The sequence below is a fragment of the Vombatus ursinus genome, unplaced genomic scaffold (assembly GCF_900497805.2).
Source record: "Vombatus ursinus unplaced genomic scaffold, bare-nosed wombat genome assembly UNPS02009835.1, whole genome shotgun sequence".
NCBI classification, from domain to species: domain Eukaryota; kingdom Metazoa; phylum Chordata; class Mammalia; order Diprotodontia; family Vombatidae; genus Vombatus; species Vombatus ursinus.
The window spans coordinates 236339-261240 of record NW_020949613.1 but is presented as its reverse complement, the minus strand read 5'-3'; the positions used below and the strand labels follow the sequence as shown (position 1 = coordinate 261240).

General features: G+C 38.3%; 1 protein-coding gene across 2 annotated transcripts; it reads left to right on the top strand.

Moving 5' to 3' along the window:
- Positions 1 to 1692: 1692 nt before the first annotated feature.
- On the top strand, positions 1693 to 24638 carry LOC114036383 (glutathione S-transferase-like). Of its 2 annotated transcripts, XR_003568328.1 has the most exons (7): positions 1695 to 1855; positions 3394 to 3445; positions 11667 to 11799; positions 17088 to 17229; positions 22551 to 22682; positions 22933 to 23042; positions 23972 to 24057. XR_003568328.1 is itself a non-coding variant. In XM_027852889.1 (6 exons), the coding sequence occupies exons 1-6, from the start codon at positions 1769 to 1771 to the stop codon at positions 24116 to 24118; spliced, it is 693 nt and encodes a 230-aa protein (XP_027708690.1). In that variant the 5' UTR covers positions 1693 to 1768; the 3' UTR covers positions 24119 to 24638. The 2 variants fall into 2 exon arrangements, 1 of the variants encoding a protein (XP_027708690.1); XM_027852889.1 differs by lacking the exon at positions 22933 to 23042 and having other exon boundaries at positions 1693 to 1855; positions 23972 to 24638.
- The last annotated feature ends 264 nt before the right edge of the window (positions 24639 to 24902 follow it).

Below are 24902 nucleotides of genomic sequence, written 5' to 3'. Positions count from 1 at the left end.
CTTATTAGCTTTGTGAACCTGAGCAAGTCACTTAATCCTGTTTGCCTAGTTCCTCATTTGTACACAATGAGCTAGAGAAGTAAATGTTAAACAGTATCTCTGCCAACAGTACAGTATTTCTGCCAAGAAAACCCCAAATGGGGTCTCGAAGAATCAGACCTAACTGAAACGACAAAAACAACCCAGACAGTCACTGTCTTGGCTGCAATGACAGAAATGCAGGGATGTCCTGGCATCACACAATGTTCCTTAAGGTTATTAAAGTTTTGATATAATTTAAAGTACCCCTTGACACTACCTGCAAAAATCTTTTTTTTTCATTTAAACAAATATTTATTGTTTCTCTTGTGTGCAAGGAACTATGCTCAATGTTGGAGAAATAAGGGAAAAATGAAAACAATCTATTTTATACTAAATTCTACTATGAGAACAATTGACATTTATCTGCAAAATTCTTGATAGCAACTAAAAGGAATTTATTCTCCCAAGTCAAAATATCAGGGAGGCTTGGAGAATTCCTTTGAAGGAGGATGTTGAACATTGTTAAGCTAAAAGAGCTAGAGACACCATTAACTCCAAGCGTGTTGGCTGGACACTAACACAAAAGAGCACTAATACTTCCTCTGAAAAAGGATCCCCAACCCCAGCCCCAGATGAAAACTCTAACAACTTTAGAAACAGGATAGAACATCAGTGGGGCATACACACTTGTGTGGGAAGTGGACCATTAAAGCTATTCCGGCTGAGCCATAACCCTGGGACCTCTTGAGTCCTATAGGTAATATTCCCATTCTTGTGGGCAGCATGAGTAACCATGGGAAATTGCATTTCTTTATGTCTTGGGTCATTTCCCTTGTCAATTTGAAGTCAGCATTTATGGCAAGGAAACAACATATATTTCATTGGAAAGGATTTCTTCAGTGGAGAGGAAAAGATGTCTTATATGTAATTAGACAAGCCACTTCAGTCTCACGAAGACCTGGGTTCTAAACCTGCCTCTGATTCCTATTGGCTATGTGACTCTGGGCAAGTTGCTTAACCTCTCTGCTTCCCAGGCAACTTTCAGACTAAAAACCCCAAGACAATGGCAGATGTGCTGTTGGTAGAGGGAAGTTCCTCTCCAGGGAGCTTACTACATAAATCAAAGCATAGGTCTATATCATTTATTTTGGTATTGGTTCTAAGTGAAAACTTTTCTATTTGATTTATGGTTCCTGGTTTTTGGTAGTGAATTCCACTATTAAATTTTGGGTTTTGATAGTGAATTCCACATTTATTTAACTAGGATCACCCCCAAACAATACCTGAAGAAAAAAGGGAGTTATTTGGGATCCATGATACCCAGATTTAGATGACCAACTTTGATATAATGATAGTAGACTTTCCTTACACCTTAGTAGACATTCCTTACACAAAGAAAGAAACTCCATTTTTACATTTCAGATATCCTATGTGGGCCATGTTAAGCTGATCAGTTCCTACTCACCAAAGTCCCAAATGCATTTCAATCAGTTAAATAGATCCATGCCTAGCTGCCTTCAGCCTGTCACTGGGGGAAAATAGGAGGCCTGAATCTTGCCCTTCACTTGATTCTCCTCCCCCTTCTTCCCTCCCCAATCTACCCTTTAAATCATTGGCTGTTAGTGTTTGGACTTTCCTCATGTATCCCCAGTAGAGTCAAGATTATAAAAAGGACGGCTTGTCTCTCTAGTTCCTAATCAGACTGTTTGTTCTCTCTTGTTTTTCAGAAAACCAGGAATTGAGAATCATGGCTGCGAAGCCCAAACTGTATTACTTTGATGAAAGAGGCAGAATGGAATCCGTGCACTGGCTCCTGGCAGCTGTTGGTGTGGAGGTAGATGTTTCTTTTTTTAGATTTATTCTTTTTCTTCAGACTCAGTGAATATTTAGTAGAGGAGAAGTCACATGGAGCTTACTGAATGACTCCCTGTAAAAAAAGGGTCTAATCATTGTGATCACCATCTTTTTTTTTTTTTTTTTTAATAGTGAACTGAGTCTCAGGAGCAAGTTCAAAGTGATGTTTATCTAGCTAATTGAGTGTCATTTGAATTCTCCTTCTGAAAGTGTAAACAAAGCCTAGTGGAAAGCTCACTGGACTTGGATTCAGCAGATGTAGGTCCAAGTCCTGGTGATATCCCCAGGTAGCTATACACCTTTAGGCAAACCTCCTTGCATCTCTGAGACTCAGTTTCATCATTTGTAAAATAGAGGAATTGGATTAGATTATTTCTGAGATTCCCTCTAGCTTTAACATTCTGTGATTCTGTGATCTTTGCCTATGCCGCAATTGAAAAATACCTAGGAACAGAGGTTGTGTTAGTTTCTAAAGAGATTTAAACAATCTATGTTTTTGTGAACTTTTACAAAAAAATTCAGTCAGGATTGGAGAAGGTTCAGATTTCTTCTATACCAGGTCTTCCTAAAGTCTTTTTGAAGTTTCTAAACTTTTATACATTAATAATTTAGATTGATATGCTAGAAAAAATTTGTAATAATCTTTCAGGTGGTAATGAATGATTTTTCTCACTCTTCTCTTATATTGGCAAATCACTTCACCTCTTGGGGGTTCGCTTTCCTCTCCTGCCAAATCAGCAGATTAGAGGAGCTAAAATCCAACGTCCCTTTCAGTTCTGCCTACTTCATAGGATGTGAAGGACTTCAGTTCTGCTAATCACAGGACCCTACTCTGTCACAGGATGGAAAATACAATTACTTTGTGGACAGATGTGTAATGTGGTTACTATAAACTTGAACAAACTTCTTTTTAAATATTGAAAAGTTCTTTCTTTTGTACCTAGGTTAGGCATAAAAACTCTGCAGAGGTTTTAAGAGCCCCTTGTATGGACACACATATTAGGTTAATATGCAATGGGTCTATTATTGTTATTCTAAATTAATTAAAATTTTAAAAATAGATTTACAATTACGATATATTAAAATTTAGCTGTTTTAATGTCTATGTTGGAAATATCAATAGATAGAACCCACACAAACAGAAGCTCTTTGGATGAGTCCCACATCAAAAATGCAAAGGAGGATTCTGAGAATAAAAGTTAGAGAAGTGTTGGATGAGAGCATCACAGAATCAAAGGTAGAGCTGGAAGGAACCTTGGAGGTCATTTAGTCCAAGGTCCTCATTTTTGCAGATGAGGAAATTGAAGCCCAGAGAAGTTAAATGACTTGCCCAAGGTCACCCAGCTAGAAAATAGGTATCAAAGGCAGGATATGAACTCAGGTCTTTGTGACTTCTAGTCCTATGCTCTACCCATGATACCACCTAGTTGTCTTAGGTGATCTCTAAGGTCCCCCCCCAGTGCTAACATTTCATGATTCCATTGCTCTGAGACTCTCACGTGGACTTCTCCTTTCTAGTATGAAGAAGTGCTTTTCAAAACAGCTGAAGATTTTGAGAATTTAATTAAGGGTGAGTTCAAAGAGCTGCTGCTGTGCTGTGCTAGTCCATGCAGATCAGATTAACTTCCATTGCCCTGCCTGAAAAGATACACAGAAAGTCTCTTAGATCCCCTTGTAACCCTACATCCTGTGATTCTGTAGTTGTGAAAAAGTATGTTATAAATCATAGCATGGAAGGGAATTACCTAGGACAGTACACACATGTGTGCTTCTCTGTACCTCAGAGGCAGGGTTTGAATTTCAAAACAACCACATCAGGGAAGAAAGTAAAGCTTCTTTCCTCCTGAAACAAAGGGCCCTTGGCTTCTATAGAGGAATAGTGGTGGAAGTAAAGAGTTGGAGTTGGGTCATGTGATTCCCTGAATGTGAGGAAAGAGTAGGCAAATGGGAGTTATGGGAGGGTTTTTGGTAGAAATAACTTGATAATTGCTGTGTGTCCTTGCTGTTTCCTTGACTGTTAAATGGGGATGAAGATAATATAGTACCTGCCTCCTAGAGTTGTGAGGATCAAATGAGATAATATTTTTAAAAAACACTTAGTATGGTACCTGGCACATATTAGGCACTTAATAAATGCTTATTTCCTTCTTTTTTCCAGAAATGTGTCCCCCAACTCCCTCTCCCATGGAAAGTAAAACTTTTTCCTCTGAAGCAGAATCCTTGTTCTCTATAAACTGTCTTTACTTAAAGCAGCTAGTTGGTGCACTGAAGCTGGAGTCAGGAAGAACAAAATTCAAATCTTTCCTCAAACACTTGCTGTGTGGCTTTTGTGTTCTGTGATCCTGAGCAAGTCACCAAACTTTCAGTCTCAATTTCCTCATCACTGAAATGGTTGAAGGTTGTTGTGAGGATCAAATGAGATAATATATGCAGTGCAAAGTTTTTTTTTGAAAACTCTAAAATATAAAAATGCTGGCAATTATTAACTATTGGAGTCTAGGAATTAGGAAATAGGAATTGTTGTGACATTGAGTAAGGAGAATGAGGGGCTGGCAGACTTGACCTAGCTCAAGAAGGTGAATGGATAGTATGCCAGCCCTAGGCCTTATAATAAACCAAGTAAAAATTTTAAATTTATACAAAGTTCTTTACAAGTAGTATTATTCCCATTTTACAGATGAGAAAACTAAGGCTCAGAGAGGATAAATGAATTCTCCAGGGCAACACAGCTAGTAAGTGGCAGAACCTAGATCCAAACCCAGGTCACCTGATTTAAATCTAGTACCCTCCAGACTGTACTATACTACTGTCTATTCTAGTCTATGTTGTAGAGCCGCTCTCATACCTGAAATTCTTTGGCGTTAAATTTTAATCTATTCAGGCATACTCTTATAAAACATAAGCACCCCTTGAAGTGGCAATGTATGTGTTAATTTGCTAAAACTATGATATGAATTAGGTTTCATTCATTAAATAAGCATTTATTAAATGACTAGTATTTGAGGAGCTTTGAGGTAAGTAGCTCAGGAAAATACAAGGATAAACAAAACAGGGTTCCTGCTCTCAAAAATTTTACAATCTAGTTGAGGCAAAAATGTCTAAGGTCCTTTATAGCTCTCAACCTAGGATCCTATAATCCTATAATCCTAATTTTTACCTCCAAATTGTATATACATAAACATTAGAACGTGGCTGATACATAAGAGGAGTAGAAAGTACTGTGATATCAAAGGATCAGAGAAGATTGCATGGAGGAAGTGGTGTTTGAGTTGAATCTTCCAGGATGGGTAGAATACCAATAGAAGGAAATAATAGGAAAAGGCATTCCAGGAGTAAGGCACAGAAGTCAATATATGGGGTTTGGCAAGTAATCATTAATAGCTAATTATTATTTTTAAAATAGCAATAATTATTAGCTAATCATGATGAGCATAATGGAGAGGTGTCTAATTCCTGGCAAGCTGCCCTTAAGTGAAGCAGAAACCAGATTAGAATGTAATTGGGAAACATTTAAGAAAATAAATAAAAATAGAACACAGATAATGTTAATTTGTGATTTTCTAAGTCAATATGTAGCTCACAGGGATCCCTTTTTATTTGAGTTTGACTTCACTATGTGGTACAGTGGGTAGAGTACCAGGCCTAAAGTCAGGTAGATTCCTCTTCCTAAATGCAAATCTGGCCTCAGACATTTACTAGCTGTGTGACCCTGGGTAAATCACAGGGTCAACCTTGTTTGCCTCAGTTTCCTCATCTGTAAAATGAACTGAAGAAGGAAATGGCAAACCTCTCCTGTATCTTTACCAATAAAATTCTAAAAGTGGGTACAAAGAGTTGGACATGACTAAAAAAAAATGACTAAATAATGAATATGAAATGAGGATGAAAAAGTCCATTGGATCTGGATTGGGGGTGGAAGAAGATGTTCTTTGGACTTTATTAAGGAGAAAATAGGAGCCAGAGTCTTTTTTGAGCAATGATAGATAACGTGATCAGACCTGTGTGTCAGAAAGTTTAATCTAGTAGTATGTTGGATGGAATGGTCAGGAGGTACCTGTTGAGAGATAATTGCAAAAGAGGAAAAGGCTCATAGAAATAGAGAAAGAAGGTTCCTGAGGTCATCTGTCTAGCCCTCTCATTTTACAATTGAGGAAACTGAGATTCAGGAAAGTTAATGAAGACCTAAATGTGGAGCATTGTGGTAATGGGGTAATTAGGCAGTGGGGATGGTAAGGCTGGCACAGAATTGACTGAACTTGATAACTGATTGGACATGTGAGATAGGGTGAGGGAGAAGTTAAGGATGGCCTTGAAGTGGTGAGCAGGAGTCCCTGAAAATGGTAGTGTCATTGGCAAAAATAAAGAAGTCAGAAGCAAGGTCAGACAATGAGGGGGGGTGTTGAGGTGTTGAGGAGGTAGAAGATAATGAGTTTAGTCTTAGATACATGGAATTTGAGATGCTGATGTTATTTCCAAGTAGAGATGTCCAATAGGCAGCTGGAAAAGGGAATAAGAACTTGTTAAAGAGGTCAGAACTAGAGATGTTCCCATTAGAACTCTGACTAAGTTTGGGACCCTGGGTCTGATAAGTGAGCTTTATTTTGCTTGGCAACAGACAGCACACCTTTTCCAGACATTTTCAAACTATGCTGCCTGCACACTGGCCTACTCTTCATCCCCATCACGCCAGAACTCACACTGACCCTAACATCCTGGGCTCTGATAGGTGTGTTTGGCCAATGGGACACTTCCAAATCCCACTGCCATAAGCATATCTTTCCTGATTTCTATCTCTCCGTTATGCATTGTCTTTCCCCTTTAGAACTGTAAGCTTCTACAGGACTGAGAAGGTCTTGCTTAGGTTTTTATCCCTAGCACTTAGCATAGTGACTGGCATATAGTTAGGTGCTTAAAAAAGGCTTTTTCATTCATTCTTTCACTTAGATTTAGGAGTTCCACATACAGAAGGGATAGCTGAAGCTGTGGGAAAGGATAAAAAAGCACTGAGAGATGGTGTAGAAAACTGAAAGGAAGAGAGCCAAACACTGGAGCCTTAGGGAAAGGATTTTTGCAAAAAGAGGTCATTTGGTGACTTTTAAAAGAGCAGTTTTTAGTAGTTTTATTGGTAGTTTCTGTAACTGTAAGGACAAAAGCAAACTGCCTCCTCTCCCATCCCCCATTCTCACATGAAAACACTGGCACATAAGTGGTATGAAATGGTCTACACTGATATGCACATGGTGTCCTTGGAGAATGGTAAGTAGTCTAGTTTTACCATTGCATGGGATAAATGAAGGGAACAGATAAATTAAAAATCAATTATTAAGCATTTACTGTGTTCCAAGTACTATTCTAAGATCTGGGGATACAAAAAACCCAACAACATATGAAGACAATACCTTATATTTTAATGGGGAAGACAACAGAGATAGAAGAATGGTGGTCAGGAAGGGGTGTTTTGATTTGGAAAGTTACTGGGGTGGTTATTGGAGCCTTAGAGGAATAGATTATAAGTAATTATAAACTTTCCAGTAGCAATGGACTTATTGATTTGATTGTGGTTCCAGCCTTGGAAAGGAGATAGAGGCTACAAAGAGTATGAACCAGGGGCAAAGCAGCTACTGCCAAATAAACAGCTGGGAAAAGAAGGCAAGCATGGATTGGGCCAGTCTGCTATAGGAGACTTTTGAGGCACTGACTAATTTGCAACCCCAGATCATGAGTTTTGAAGTTGAAAGGGTAAAGTCTCTAAGGCATCTCCTCTGGGCCAGTGAACAAAGACAATTGGTCTGGCCAGAAGAGGGATGGGAAGTGAAAAGTGATGGGATACAAGACTGGAAAGGTTATGGAGTTCATGGAAGAGTTTGAATTTTTATTTTTAATTTTATGGTAATTCTTTAATAGATTTTTTAGAGATTCCATAAAAGGTATACTATATTGAGGTGGAGCCAAGATGGGGGAGGGAAAGCAGTGACTTGCTGGAGCTCTACCCCCAAACCCCTCCAAACACCTATAAAAAATGGCTTTAAACAAATTCTAAAGCAGCAGAACCCACAAAAAGACAGAGTGAAACAAATTTCCAGCCCAAGACAGCCTGGATGGTTGATTGGAAAGGTATATCACATGGGGCTGGGAGAGGAGTGTAGTGCGGCGTGAGCGCGTAGGCCGCAGCGAACCTGGAGCAGGTCTCAGAGGACTGAATCACCGGCAGCTGTGGCGGTTTCCAGACTTCTCAACCCATGAACGCCAAAGACAACTTGGAAGGTCAGTGGGAAAAGTCGATGACTGTGGTGAGAGAGGGAGCTAGGTCTCAGCCACCCCCTGGGGACTTGGTTGTTCCCTGAGCTTCTGGCCCACAGACTGAGGGGGAATCAAATGGCTGATCAGAGAGGGATTGCGGGGATCTCTTTGCCAGTGCTGAGGCAGGAATCTCTTGCTTTACCGGTGCTTTACCACAGTTCTGAGGGGCGGTCCTGGGGCGAGGAGGAATGCTGGTGTGGTGAAGCTTCTTGTGGCGGTGGAGAGAAAACACTTCGCCCCTTATCATAGCACCTTGGAAGAACTGAAAATTTTCAAGTCCCTAGAAGTATCTCTGAAAACAGCTGTACAAACCCCCAAAGCTTGGGACAGTACGTTCTCCACATTGGAAGCAGACTTTTACCTTAACAAAGAGTTTAAAACTCAAGTAATTGGCCGGGATCATGAGTAAGCAGCGCAAAAAGAGTCAGACTATATTATCTTACTTTGGTGACAAAGAAGATCAAAATATGCAACCAGAAAAAGACAACGAAGCCAAAGCTCCTACATCCAAAGCCTCCAAGAAGAATATGAATCAGTCCCAGGCCTTGGAAGAGCTCAAAAGGGATTTTGAGAAGCAAGTAAGAGAAGTAGAGGAAAAACTGAGAGTTTTGTAAGAAAATTATGAAAAACAAGTCAACAATTTGATAAAGGAGACCCCAAAAAATACTGAAGAAAATAACACCTTAAAAAATAGCCTAACCCAAATGGCAAAAGAGGTCCAAAAAGCCAATGAGGAGAAGAATGCCCTAAAAAAACAAAACTGGCCAAATGGAAAAGGAAGTCCAAAAAATTACTGAAGAAAATACTTCCTTAAAAATTAGAATAGAGCAATTGGAAGCTAGTGACTTTATGAGCAATCAAGACACTGTAAAACAAATTCAAAAGAATGAAAAATTAGAAAACAATGTGAAATATCTCATTGGAAAAACAACTGACCTGGAAAATAGATCCAGGAGGGAGAATTTAAAAATTATTGGACTATCTGAAAGCCATGATCAAAAAAGGAGCCTAGACATCATCTTTCAAGAAATTATCCAGGAAAACTGCCCTGATATTTTAGAACCAGAGGGCAAAATAGAAATTGAAAGAATCCACTGATCACCACCTGAAAGAGATCCCCAAAGGAAAACTCCTAGGAATATTGTAGCCAAATTCCAGAGTTCCCAGGTCAAGGAGAAAATATTACAAGCAGCCAGAAAGAAACAATTCAAGTATTGTGGAAACACAATCAGGATAACACAAGATTTAGCAGCTTCTACATTAAGGGACTACAGGGCATGGAATATAATATTCCGGAGGGCAGAAGAGATAGGATTACAACCAAGAATCACCTACCCAGCAAAACTGAATATAATCCTTCAGGGGAAAAAATGGTCATTCAGTGAAATAGAGGACTTTCAGGCATTCTTGATGAAAAGACCAGAGCTGAATAGAAAATTTGATTTTCAAATACAAGACTCAAGTGGAACATGAAGAGGTAAAAAGGAAAGAGAAAATCATAAGAGACTTATTATGGTTGAACTGTTTACATTCCTGCATGGAAAGATGATATTTGTAACTCATGAGACCTTTGTCAGTATTAGGGTAGTTAGAGGGGAAAAAATTATATGTACATATATATAGATATAGATAGATAGATAGATAGAGGGCACAGGTGAGTTGAAGATGAAGGGGTCATATATGGAGAATAAAATTAAGGGGTGAGAGAGGATTATACTAGAAGAAGGAGAAAGGGAGAGGTAGAACGGGGTAAATTATCTCACAAAAAAAAAAACCAGAAGAAAAGGCTCTTACAGTGGAGGGGAAACGGGGGAAGGTGAGAGGGAATGAGTGAATCTTATTCTCATAGAATTTGACTTAAGGAGGGAATAACATACACACTCAATTGGGTATGGAAATCTGTCTTACCCTACAGGAAAATGAGGGGGCAGGGGGCAAGAGAGTAGGGGGATGATAGAGAAGAGGGCAGATTGGGAAAGGGGGTAATCAGAAGCAAGTACTTCTGAGGAGGGTCAGAGTCAAAAGAAAGAATAGAATAAATGGGGGGGTGGGATAGGATTAAGGTAAATAGAGTTAGTTTTTCACAGCATGTCTACTATGGAAGTGTTTTGCATAACTGCACATGTATAACCTATATTTAGTTGCTTGCCTTATCAATGAGGGTGGGTGGGGAGGGAGGAAGGGAGAAAATTTGGAACCCAAAGTTTTAAAAACTCATGTTTAAAAAAAAATGTTTTCACATGCAACTGGGAAATAAGAAATACAGGAAATGGGGTACAGAAATCCATCCTTCCCTATAGGAAAATTGAAGGGGAAGGGGATAAGAGAAGGGGAGAAGAGATAGAAGGGAAGGCAGACTAGGGGAAGGGGTATTCAGAATGCATGCCATCTTGGGGTGGGGGGGAGGGGCGAGATGGGGTGAAAATTTGGAACTCAAAATCTTGTGGAAGTAAATGTTAAAAACAAAAAAATAAACAAAAATTACCATTAAAAAATAAAAAAATAAAATATAAAAAAATAGATTTTTTAAACACCAATAAAGCTCATACTTTGACAAATGTTAGTAATCTAATTACAGCAAAAGCCTATAGAGAAATAAATCTGATTTGTTACTATACAAGCACAGCATTGCCCTCTTATGGTACCAAAAGGAGTAAGTTTTAAACAGTAAATAAATTTTAACTTAATGAAAATCATTTCTACATATTTTACTTATAAAACTTAAAGAGAAAATAACCAGATTAAATCTTTCATTTACTTACAAAATAAGCATCAAAAGTTATGGGGAAGTTTGGTTTCATATGAGTCCCCAAATTATTTTTCAGTTATTTACTTCTCTTCCTAGAAATTGTCCACAGGTTTAAATATTAAGTCAGTATAAATACAAAATAAACACAACCTATGTCCGCAAAGCTATCAATGTCTGCTTAATCATTTATAAAAGGGAGAGAATGTAATTGAAAACCTGATTAAAGATTTAATCATTACTATCCAAAACAGAAATACACTATTTTGTGGTACTATTTTATCTCTGTAAAATCACAAAGATAGCTCTTGCCTTCAGGATAGGCACTTATGCAAAAATAGGCTATAGTGAAAAGTTTTGGCCATCTTGTTAAATAAACATCCTGAGGTTTGCCTGCTAACTGCTAAAAAAAACTGAAGAATTTCCAATGTAGAGTTTACTTATCATTTATCACATTTAAATATAAGATTATTAATGTGTTATATGCAAAAGCTACATTACAAAGTGGGAGTTATAGCAGTTTTTTGTGCAAAGAAGTAACTTGATAATTGTCATTTTTCCAAAAGATTAATTAGGAAGGACAGATTGGAAAAGACAGAGACTGGAAGTATGAAGATCATTGTAAAATGAGAGAACTGAACTAGAGGACCTCTAGGGTCCCTTCTGGTTCCAGCACTATGATTCCATGACCATATTCCAATGAAGGGGAGTACACTACTGACTTGACTTTTCTTTCTGTTTTTAGGTGGAAAACTAATGTATCAACAAGTGCCAATGGTTGAAATGGATGGAATGTACATAGTACAAACCAGAGCCATTCTGAAACACATAGCTACAAAATATGAATTGTATGGGAAGGACCTGAAGGAGAGAGCAATGTACAGTAATCATTGCATGCTTATGATAGAACATAGAAGCCACCTTTTTCATTTTAGGAAATTTCTTCTTAATAATTGAGACTGGCAACTAATTTGTCCTGGGACATATGGCCAGTAGAGTTCAAAGGCAAGGCTTGAATCCAGGAAATCCTGACTCCAATGCTTGCTGTTTATTCATTACAATGAATTTGTGTTCAACAGTTATCTTCTTTACTGTAAAAAAGCAATAAAGCTTTCATCAGCATGTTATCAATACGTAAAGCTTTCTAACTTCCTTTCCCATCTCAGAGCTTGTGGACTGGGGTTGGCCTTGTAGTGGGTATTTCTACCGGGTAAGACCAACAACGTAGTGGGAGGTCAAAGGAGAAAAAAGAATCTCTAACTTCAAAGCAGATAGCTGACTATAAGATAATGATATTGCCTTTTGTAGGCTACTTATCAATCAATTAATCAACAAATATTTATTAAGCATCTACTATGTGCCAAGCATATGTAATGCTCAAGGATACAAAAAGGCAAAAAATAGTCTCTGCCCTCAAAAAGCTTATATTCTATTAGCAGCTTTTTTTTTTTAAGGCAATTGGGGTTAAGTGACTTGCCCAGGGTCACACAGCTAGTAAGTGTCAAGTGTTTGATCTGAGCCCAGATTTGAATTAGGTCTTCCTAACTTCACAGCTGGTGCTCTATCCAGTGTGCCACCTCGCTGCCCCTAAGAGCTTATATTCTGAAGGATTGCTTATGGAACATTCCCACTAATATTTTAAGGCTTATATGCAATGGGCTGGCCCACCCACAGATACCTAGATAAATTGCTCAGAAAAAAAGTAATAATGGCTTTGGATCACAAAAAACCCCAATAATAACAATTTAAAAATATTTTTTACTGATTTGAAAGAGCTTGAGTTCAAAAACAATAAATATCTTTATTACTTATTAACTCAGTGAAAGTGATGGTGTTTTAAAAATTAATGTTTATGTTTATTAACTCAACATAGAGAGGCCATGTTGTATAGTGGAAAGCAACCCACATTGGATGAATCATCCACAAGCATTTATTAAGCATCTACTCTATGTTAGGTGCTGTTCTAGGCTATGGGGATACAAAAACAAAGAATGGAAATATTGACACAATTTTTATTCTCAAGGAATTTTTTATGTCTGGAGTCAAAAAGAACTGGGTTCAAGCCCAGGCGTGGACACTACATGTTTGATCCTGGAAAAGTTATTTAACCTCTGAGTGCCCCCCTAAAATGATAAGTGACAGGTGACTTGCCAATTTGCATGGTTGAGGGAGTAGCCCATTCTGATAAAATCATAGGCATAGACAAAAACACAAATCCAAAACAACTCATGCTGAATTCAGCTTATGAAATTGTGAGCTCCTCTAAGGCAGGGGCTGTCTTTTGCCTCTTTTTGTATTTCCAGCATTTAACATTGTCCCTGGCACGTAGCAGGTGTTTAATAAATGTTGATTGATTGATTAGTTGTATATGTTTTTCTAAACCAAGTGAAACTATCCTTTAAAACAGAGGTCGATGTTTTTAAAGCCCTGAATCAAGCTTTTTTTCCATTCTAAAGAATGTCTTACTTGCCAATCTATAGATGGGCCATTTTCCATATCTGACCCTTAACATATATATGATTGATTAGGCTATGTTCTTATCCTGGGTTTTGTGACCTTGTTTATTTAAATATTTTGATAACTATATTTCAATTTAATTGGTTTCCTTTGTAATCTTATGTATTTTGTTTTATGCATTTAAAAATATTATTCTGAGAAAGGGTACATTAGGCCTAACTAGATTGATAATGAGGTTCATGACAGTAAAAAAAAAAAGGTTAAAAATCTGGATTACAGGAAAAGCAGAAAGCGTTCAACATAGTAGGATCATAGATGTAGAACTGAAAGCGACATCAGAAATCATCTAGTCCAACCCCCTTATTTTACAGATGAGGAAACTGAGGTTCAAAGGAGTCAATTATCCTACTCATTTTGAATTGCCAGTGATGACTGCTTTTGTGATGAACAGATCTGTTTCAGGAGAGAGGCAACAATTTTAAATTAATTGCTTTTCTGTAGGTAGGCCTATTCTTCAAGGTAGGGAAAGTACTCAAAGCTTCTCCAACAGGTCTTTGTGCAAATCCTTGTTAGCACAAATGTTACATTTTTGGCCTGACCTATGATTTCATTGGCTGAGAGAATTTCAGTACGGAAACCCTTTCTAACAATACAAGTCAGCAACAATTATGACTTAGAGTCATATAAAGGTGCTTTCAGTGACTTGTCTAGTCATGTAGCCAGTATGTGTCAGAGATAGGACTTGAACACGGGGACCTGACCATGAGTCACCTAATTCCAAGACTGGCTCCATAATGAGGGGTTCTTAACCTGGAATCCATGAACTTTTTTTTTATTTGATAACTGTACTTCAACATAATTGGTTTCCTTTGTAATTCTGTGTGTCTTATTTTATGCATTCAAAACATTATTCTGAGAAAGGGTCCACAGGTTTAACCAGAGTCCCAAAATGGCTTCTTCTCCTTGATGAATTTTAAAGCATATACTATAATGATGAATTAATAGCTCACATATGACATCTTTCAATTGGCAGGTCATAACAACCCTTTATACTTTTTAAAGTATGTTCATGGACAAGATTAAGTAAGGAGTGAACTAAATGACTTTTGAGGTCCCTTCTAGTTCTAAATCTACAATCCCATATTTTTAGAGCATAGGGATGACTATATATTGAAAAGAATAAAAAACTTCTGTATGGTGACCAACAAGATCCCAAATAAGGCATTTTCTCTGGGCCCCATTAACTCTCAAACCCCCTCTCAAAAGAGTAACTATGTGCCAGTAATACAGTTGAATCTCCAGGAAAAGAACATGAGATGCTCATCAAGGTAACAGCCTTATATTCATAAGGCTGGGCCAACACTAATCCTTAAAACATTCTCTAAGCACCCCTCTATGAGCTATAAGCCATCATGCTCCATAGGGCATACAAAGCAATCCATGGGTTTTTGCCTTGGATGTGCACAAGGACTCTTCTCCTGGTGCAGACACTCTGAGTACACATCCCACCTCCAGCTGCCATTGCTACAAACAGTAGGCATTGATTCTCCCTAGCTATGTGAGGAGGAAGTGGGTTGGGGAAGGGAATCAGGTTTTCTTTTGCCTGGGGCAGTCCCTAAGGAACCTTACAAGTATAGACAATGTGCAGAATATCTACTCTACTATATCCCAACCCCTCAAAAATGGTAGAAGCTGATGCAGTTCAGTTAGAGGAAGAAAGAACCATGGAAGGAACTAGGTTAAGGGGCCAAGGTGTTTGCTTGTGCCAGATCTAAAGAAAAGGGGAGTGAAACACAACTAAAACAGCTAAGTCCAACCCAGAAGTTATGTGGGCTAGGGACCCAAGCCCTAGCCTGGGAAAAGCACATCCTTCAACATGAGAAGAGATTGAGGCAGATTTGTAGCACAGCCCTGGGAATATACCTACCAACAAAGGGAGAGTTTCAAGAAGTGAGTAATAGGGCTCAAAGGGAGAAAAGGCTAAAACTACTGATGATTTCAAGGAGATGAAATTTAAAACCCTAAAGCATAAGCAGATAAATCAACAGAGAAGTTAAATTAGAAGGAAGAATGGGTAAATTCTCCAAAAGATAACCAAGTTCTACAAATAGTACAAGACAAAGGTAATTGGACCTGCTCAGAAGTTGCCCAGGGTTCCCTAACTGTAGATAAAATATAAAATTTTCTGTTTTCTATTCATAGCCATTCAAAACTGGAGTTAAGCTCCAGGCTATGTTTTTCTAGGTTTCTCATATATTATTCACCTTTACACACTCTACCTTCTGCCCTAATTTACCTTCTTACTACTTCAAACACGGTATTAAGGCTCCAGTCTCTGCCTTTGCAAAAGCACCCTGGTCCCCATGTCTGGAATGCACTCTCTCTTTACCTCTGCATCTTAGAATTCTGAGATCCCTTAAAAGCTCAGCTCAGGGGCCACTTCGTACAAGAGACCTTTTTTGAGTTCCCTCATATCTCACCCCCCCAATTATTTTGTATTTATTTATATAAACGTTGCATTTACCTATATGTTCACATCTTATTTTTCACAATAAGATACAAATTCTTTGAACCCATTGTACCTGGAATATAGTGGGTGATTAGTAAATGTTTATTATATATATATACACAAAAGGGACTTAATAAGTGTTTGTTGGCTAGAGTGAATTGGAAGTATTGTTCTAAGTGACAAAGTTGGTAGCTCTGCAGGGGCCATCTTAAAACTCTTCCCCATTGGAACTGTCCCTACTTTAGAAGTCACTTCATTATTGCCATGCAATTAATAGAGTCAATTTTAACCTTTTTTTTGTCCAGTTGACCATTTCCTAGCTCATTCCAATACTGTATATTCCTTGGGCATTAATTATGTTCTCTACATTTATTAAGTGCTGAAATTTACATCTTTTGAGGTCTATATTTCTTAACATTGCTGGGGAATAAAATCCCAACAACTTTGACTTTAGGCAGTGGTACCCTGAGCTACCTGCCTTTTAGGGAGGAATAAAATGAAGTGTGAAATAATAGATGACAGGATCAGAGATTTAGAGCAGGAAGAGACCTTAGAAGTCTTCTAGTCCAAACACTTCCTTTTACAGGTGAGGGAACTGAGGCACACAAGGTTTAAGTGACTTGCCCAAGGTCACACAGATGGCAACTATCTAGGATGTAAGTTTGACCCAGAATCAGGGTGGCTAGGTGGCACAGTGGATAGAGTGCTGACCCTGGAGGCAGGAAGACTCATCTTCCTGAGTTCAAATCTGACCTCAGACACTTATAGCTGTGACAAGTCACTTAGCCCTGTTTGCCTCAGTTCCTCATCTATAGAATAAGTTCGAGAAGGAAGTGGTAAACCCACTGCAGTATCTCTCCCAACAAAACCCCAAATGCGTCACAAAGAGTCAGATGTGATTGAAATGACTGAACAACAATAATGACAGGAAGACCAGGCTAAAACTTTGTCCCTGAGACATTCTAGCTGTGTGACTCTGGGCAAGTCATTCTCTGAACCTCGGTTTTCTCAGCTCTAAAATGGGGATAATAATACCTGTAGGACCTAGTTTACAGTGTTGAGAGGCTCAAATGAAATCATGTGGGTAAAGTGCTTTTCAAATTTTAAAGTCTTTTCTCTCTATGTCAGTTATTATTAAATGCTTTTTCAGTCATTTCCCCTAGTTCTCATATTTTTATTTGTGCCACTTTTCTTTTCCAGTATTGACATGTATGTGGAAGGGATGAGGGACCTGAATGACATGATTATGTTCTTCCCATTTTCTTTGCCTGAAGAAAAACAAAAGATTCTCAACTACATCCTGGAGAGGGCCACTCAAAGATTCTTCCCAGTGTATGAGAAGGTACGGAACAATGCGGCAGTGTGTAATCTGCCTCTACATAATCTGACATTACAAGCCCCTTCTATTCATTCTGAGCAAATACGTGACAATGCAGGAGCATTGGAGGCCCCATGGTATGGAAGAAAGACCACTGGCTCTGTAGACACACGATCTGAGTTCAGACCCTGCCTCTGCCACTTACTACTTGTGGAAATGTGGGCACATCACTTTCTAACCCTGGATCTCAGTTTCCTTACCAGCTGTGTGACCCTGGGCAAGTCACTTGTCCTATCTGGGCCTCAGTTTCTTCATCTGTAAAATAAGGAAGCTTGACTTAATGATCCCTAAGGTCACCTCTAGCTCATAATCTATGATCCTAGAATTCATAAAGAACTAGGGAAAAATAAGATAGGCAGCCACGTAGAACTCAACACCAGGGGATGCAACAAAGGGCACATAATATTGATTTTTATGTTGAAAAATTACATGGCTAGTCCTGCCACTGATCTCTTTGAGTTCTTATGTATCCTTTTCGACTGGTAAATGAAGGAACGGCTGGTGACAAAGCTCCATGAATTTTCTCCATAAAAATGGATTTTTCTGAAACTATGTGCAAAGTTGGTACAATCTAAATCTTTTGGGATGAAGACTTATTAAATAATTTAATACACACACATAAATTACATCAGAAGACCTAATAGCAAGAACCTCTCCACAAGCATTTATTAAAGAGCCAACTGCATACCAAGATTGTGCTCAGCACTGAGGACACAAAGGCAAAATGAAATAGACCCTGCCCTCAAGGGGCTTACATTCTTATACCTAAAAGCGTGTGTGTGTGTGTGTGTGTGTGTGTGTGTGTGTGTGTGTGTATGGGTATATGTATATACACACAAGTAAGTACAATGTAATTTGGGGGGAAGATAATACTAATTGGAGGGGGCTGTCAGGAAGGTCATCATGTGGGAGGTGGTTTTTGAGATGAGTTTTAAGGAAACTCAGGAATCTATTGAAGGTTGAGGTAAAGAGTGAGTACATTCTAGGCTTGTGGGCCAAACTGTGCAAACATATGTAGTCAGGACATGAGATGCCTTATATGAGGAATAGGAAGAAGGCTAAGTTGTCTGAACTTTAGACTGTGTGAATGGGAGTAATGTAAAATGAAGGCTAGAAAGGAAGGTTGGAGTCAGGTTGGGAAAAGCTTTAAATTCTATAATAACAGCATCTTACATTTATCAAGTGCTTTATGATTATCAAATAGTTTATAGGCAGTATTTTACCTGATCCTCACAACAACCCTGTTGGTGAGCAATGCGAGTATCACCTACCTTTTATGGATGATGAAATGGAGTCTCAGAGAAGTGCAGTGAGTTGCCCAAGGTCACACAGCAAGTGGCAAAGCTAGAAGGAGAATCAAGGTCCTTCTGATTCCAAGTTGAGAATTTCATCCATAAAACATGTACAGTAAATTATTAGACCGTGAATTTATAGATCATACTTTTACTGGAATGTAGGAGGCAACAAAATATAACACTAGATTTGAAATGTGAAATCTATGTTCCAATACTAGCTCTGCCATTTTCTGCTTGTATACCTTGGGCAAATCAACTTAACCTCAGTGGGCTCCTTTTCTTCACCTGAAAAAGAAGGGGGTGGGGCTAGGTGGTCTCCAACTACACAGAACAATACTATTGTGCTGTAAGAAACAATTTGCACAGCTAAATCCTGTATAGAATTCTGAGTGGCATTGAAGTGAATTATTTGCAGAACTATTCATTGTACTTTTAGCGTGTATACTGTGCATTACATTTGTCTATGTATATTGTAGCATCCTCCTCCTGGTATGTTACAAGCTCCTTGATGACGGAGATTAGATTATTTTTTGCCTTTTCATCCCTATAATGTTACCCAATGCTATGCATTGTTGTTGTTGTTCAGTAGTTTTCAGTTGTGTTTGACTCTTGTGACCCCATTGGGGATCTCTGGATCTTTGAGATCCAGAGATACTGGAGTGGTTTTGTCTTCCTTCTTTAGCTCATTTTACAGATGAGGAAACTGAGACAAACAAGGTTAAGTGACCTGCCCAGGATCACATAGCTAGTAAACAGCTGAGGTAGGATTTGAATTCTAGAAGATGAGTCTTCCTCACTCTAGGCCTGGCACTCTATCCACTGCGCCACCTAGGTGCCATGCAAATAGGAAGTATTTAATGAATGTGTGTTTATTTGTTGAATAATGTCTGAAACAGAAAAATCTATTGTACCAGAAGTGTTACACAAATTGTTGTGTTGTTACACAAATTGCACAGATCTCTGTCATGATGGAGAATAAATTTATCCATGAGTCTGTCAGTTTCAGTTTGTGAAGACAGATAATTCACAGATTCCATTATAGGGGAAAATCAATTTTAAAATACTTGGGATGACAAAAGAGGAAAATGATAAATGTTGGAGAAGATGTGGGAAAATTACTAATGCATTGTTGGAGGAGTTGTAAACTGATTCAACCATTCTGGAGAGCAATTTGTAACTATGCCCAAAGGACTATAAAACTGTGCATACCCTTTGACCCAGTAATACCACTTCCAGGTCAGTATCCCAGAGAGAGAATAAAAATGGGAAAAGACCCACATGTACAAAAATATTTATAACAGCTCTTTTTGTGGTGGCAAAGAATTGGAAACTGAGGGGATACCCATCAATTAGGGAATGGCTAAACAAGTTGTGGTATATGAATGTAATGGAATACTATTGTGCTATAAGAAATAATAAGTAGGCACCTTTCAGAAAAAAAACCTGGAAAGACTTATATGAACTGATGCTGAGTGAAATGAGCAGAACCAGAGAACACTGTACACGGTTAACAGCCACATTGTGTGATGACTGATTTTAATAGAACTAGCTCTTCTCAGCAATGCAAAGATCCAAGATAACTCTAAAAGATTCACGATTGGAAAATGCTATCTACATCCAGAGAAAGAACTTTGGAGTCTGAATGCAGATGGAAGCATACTATCTGCTCTTCTTTCGTTTTGTTTCTTCTCTCTCGTGGTTCCTCCCATTAGTTCTAATTCTTCTTTGCAACATGACTAATGTGAAAAAATGTTTAATATGAATATTTAAGTAGATCCTATATCAGATTGCATGCTGTCTTGGGGAGGGGAGAAGAGATGGAGGGGAAGAAAATTTAAAACTCAAAATCTTATGAAAATAAATGTTGAAAACTAAATAAATAAATTATTTATAAAAAAAAACCAACAACTCCTTGGGGTTTTGGACCTTGATGGGAAAAAAAAAGGTGTTGTGTTAAGAGAATTTTAGAAACAACACTGTCTCAATAACCTAAAACTCTTGAAGGTAGATTGTCAATACAACCTGAGAATGTGGTCAACAGATGATCCCTCTGGGCTCCTAAAATGGGCAAAGAATAATGAGAAAAAAAGGAAACAGATTCTGTCTAGAAGACATCATGTGTTTCATTAATTGCCATAGCTAGAAGAGACCTTACCTTGTCCTTGGGATTTGTAAATTTTATTTTCCAAGTTTTGTGACTTTCCTTAAGCTTAAGGATATTTCCTTTTGGTTGAAATATCTCCCCTTCATTATAGGAGTTGTTGGATTTTTTTCCTTCACTGAGATTCCATTTTATGACCAACTTGGTGTCTCCTGTGAGATTCCAAACATACTGTGCAACCTTACTGCCTCTGGATTATTACCCACAAGGGTATTGAATGTCTTAAATAATTCTGCTTAGAGTTCTGTGTTACTGTACACAGCTGTTGAATTGAATGTGGCTGTGAATTCATTGCTATTGCCTGCCTTATTGTATTTTATTGCTTGTGTGTATCTGTGCTTCTTAGTTTTCATCACCCCCACAAGACTACATATGTTTTTTGTCTGAATTTGAACTATTGCTTTGGTGAATACATTTTAAAGTAGAATTTGAGCCAAATGGAAGTCAAAACTTTAGACATTTGGTGTGAGGTGATGCCATGAGAACCTCACTGAGGATTTTACATTCTACTAATAATAATAGCTAATGTTTATATGACACTTACTATGTGCCAGGCACTGTATTAAGGACTTTTCAAATATTATTTCATTTGATCCACCCAACAACCCCATTTAGATAGTCTGAAAATATAATGAGCAGAGGTTTGTGACTGGACAAACTGAAATGTCTGATCAAACATGAAAAATATATTACAGTCAAGAGGTTTAGATCTTTCCCCACAACAGGGGTGCCCTAGGCCTAAGAGTCTATTCAGGAAAGCTAGTAAGTACTACAGTCAAGAAAAGAATCTAGGTTTCCTAACTATTGGCCCAAACAATTTTTTTTTAAAAATTTTCTTTTGTATACAGTGTATTTCTCCCTCTCTCATTTGGAGTAATCCATAGTGAGGGATAAGTTTCTACTGGTTGGAAAGTAATTATTTTGCTACAAGAGAGAGTATACCAGGCTATACTTTTTTATTTTTAAAGTTAATCAACAACAAACCTAAAAATTTGGATGTACAAAGATTATATAAGAAACTGTAAACTTTCATAAGGTACCTCATACCTGGACTGCAATAGCTGCTTGGTTGCTCTACCTGCCTCCATTCCAGTTCATCTTTCATATAGCTGTAAAAATAATCTTCCTTAAGTATTAGTGTAACCATGTCCCTCTCCTATTCAAAAACTCCTATAGCTCCTTATTACTTCTAGGATCAAATATAAAATCCTCCATTTGGCTTTTAACTCCCTTTCATAACTTTACCCCTTCCTACCTCTCCTCTCTTCTCTCCCACTTTCACCCCCGTTTACTCTGAGATTCAGAGACCCTGGCCTCCTTGCTGTTCTGAACAGGAGTCTCACCATCTCCTGACTCCTGGGAATTTTCACTGGCTGCCTCCCATGCTTGAAACTCTCTCCACCCTCATCTCTGCCTCCTGGCTTCCTCCAAATCTCAGCTAGTGTGTCTTTTGCAAACATCTTTTTCTAGTTATCTTTAATTTTCGTGTCTTCCTTCTGAGACAGCACCGAAATTATCCTGTCTATAACTTGTTTGTATGTGGTTGTTTACATGTTGTCTTCTCTATTAGACTAAGATCCATGACAGAGGGACCTTTTTTTCCCCCTTACTTTATATACTCGCTACTTAGCACAGACTCCAATACACAGAAGGTGTTTAATAAATGCTTGTTTTCTGAATACCTAACAAGGTAGAAATAAAATTGCTCTCTATCTTCTTCTACCTTATGTTTTCTTCTGTGTATTTTTGCTAATTCCATCAGAATACAAGTAATGTACCCTACCTCCTGATACCTTTTTTCCTTACTCTCCTTGTCACTGGTCCTACAGGCATTAAAAGACCATGGGAAAAATTACCTTGTTGGCAACCAGTTGAGCTGGGCAGATGTCCAGCTGCTTGAAGTCATCCTAATGGTTGAAGAACTCAAGTCTGACATTCTGTCTGCATTCCCTAAGCTTCAGGTAATTCCATCAAAAGTGGTAACCACTTCTCTTGTACATACCCATTGCTTTCCATGTGGTTTTGCCCCTTAGATGTAATCTCCTTTAGGGCAGGGATGGTGTTTGTTTTTTCTTTTAATCTCCAGAGTTTAGTGTAGTGCCTAGAACACAATGAATGATTAATACATGCTTGCTAATTACTTAAAAGATCTGAGATTTCTCTTGAGTGGGTGCTTTCTCTACTGACTCTAACTCTATTTATCTCCCAAAGCTTCCTTCATAGATGGTCATCCTGGGCTGCTGTCATCAAGATAGTCATCAACTGTCGAGCACCCTTCTGCTGATGATTCTTAGGAATTTAGCTGAATATGTTTTCAGATGGTGAGCAAACAGCCCAGGGCCAGGCCCAAAGCTCAAAGTCTTTCCAGCTTGGTGGGACCACCTAAAACTTTCATTAGACTAGTATAGCTTTTGAGAATTATTGGTCTCCTCCACACCACTTTGAGCAGAGGAGGATTTTAATGGAAGCCGTGCTAGAACAAGGCTCTAAGTTGGATAAATTCATCAATTTATTCACTAATAAATCAATAGTTAGTACCTATTATGCACAAAATAGTGTGCTAGTCTCTGGCAATAGAGGTAGGGAAATAAAAGATGAATGTCATGATCTTTGCTCTCCCAGGGCTTACAATCTATCACATTTTGCTAAAGCTTTCCTTTTTGATTTCCTGTGTAGCTGTTTTATTGTCTGCAGGGGTGGCCTGAGGCCAACATTCATTGGTGCAGGAAAATCCTGTTGGGCAAACTCAACCTGTCAATGAAAATTGACACTAACTCTATAGCTTAAAGTCATAGAAGACTGTCTGGGAGTAAAAAGAGGTTAAGTGACTTGCTCTGAGTCACAGAACCAGTGTGTGTTAGAGGTGGGAAATGAACCCATGTCTTCTTGAGTGTGGAGGCTAATTAGTGCTCCATCCACTACTTTAAGTTGCCACTTCCAATTTGTCTTTTAACAAGTCTATACAAATATTAAGTGAAAAAACCTATGTGGGATATATATTTTGAAAAGAGAAGTCTGTTCATTCATTATATAACTGATAAGTGGGCCTTATACATTTGCATAGCAGGGAGTTCCTCAGGACTTTCAAATGTCACTGCCCATAGAGTAAAAATACTTGCCACAGCTTTCCTCCAGAATGAAATAGTTTCCAAAGGGTCTTGGCCAGAGCAACCCTGGGGCCCTCCTCCAATGTGCAAGGCTAATTGCTTCATTTACAGGTGATATCTTTTTTTTTCTTTCATTTTGGCAGTTCAAAGCTAGAGTCATCAGGCTCCCCAGGATTCAGAAATTCCTTCAGCCTGGTAGTCCAAGAAAGCCACCAGTGGATGATGCAAGTTTTGAAGTTTGGAGGAAGGCATACAACATTGATAAAAATGTGTTTCTTCAACACATGTGAATATCCAACTCAAGTAAAGAGTTCTAAAGAGCAAAATTAATATTTTAGTTTCCATCTGTAGTCATGCCCACAGAAATACTAGGATATGTTCCTGTGACATTCCTAGGTTCAATAACTAGAAAATATGATTACTCCCTATAGGTCTTATTGTAAATCAGAAAACCTAATCTTTATATTGCTTATTATAAAACTTCATTTAATCAGAACCTCACCTTACTCAGGATTGTAGAATCATAGATTATGTTCTCTTTTTTATTCCAATAAACAGTTAAATTTAGAGCCAGGAGAAACCTTAGAAATTTTTGAGTGTAGTTGTGTCTCCTCCACCCCGACCCCGGTGCTTTTTACTCAAACAATAATTAAAGTCCAGAGTTGTTATGTGACATACTCCAAGGTCACACAAATGGTCAGTGGTAGAACAGGGATTCAAGCTCAGGTTGATTATAAAATTTGGATAATAATAGCATTTACCTCCCAGGATTGTTGTAAGGATCAAATGAAATAATATTTGTAGAGTACTTAGTATAGTGCCTGGCATATAGTAGGTGCTCAAGAAATGCCCCATTTGGGGCAGCTGGGTGTTGCGATGGATAGAGCACCAGCCCTGAAGTCAGGAGGACCTGAGTTCAAATCTGGCCTCAGACCAAACACTTGACACTTACTAGCTGTGTGACCCTGGGCAAGTCACTTAACCCCAATTGCCTAAAAATAAAAAAGTTTAAAAAAAGAAAAAAGAAACACCCCATTCCAAATTCAACACTACTTCCACCATTATGCTACCTTC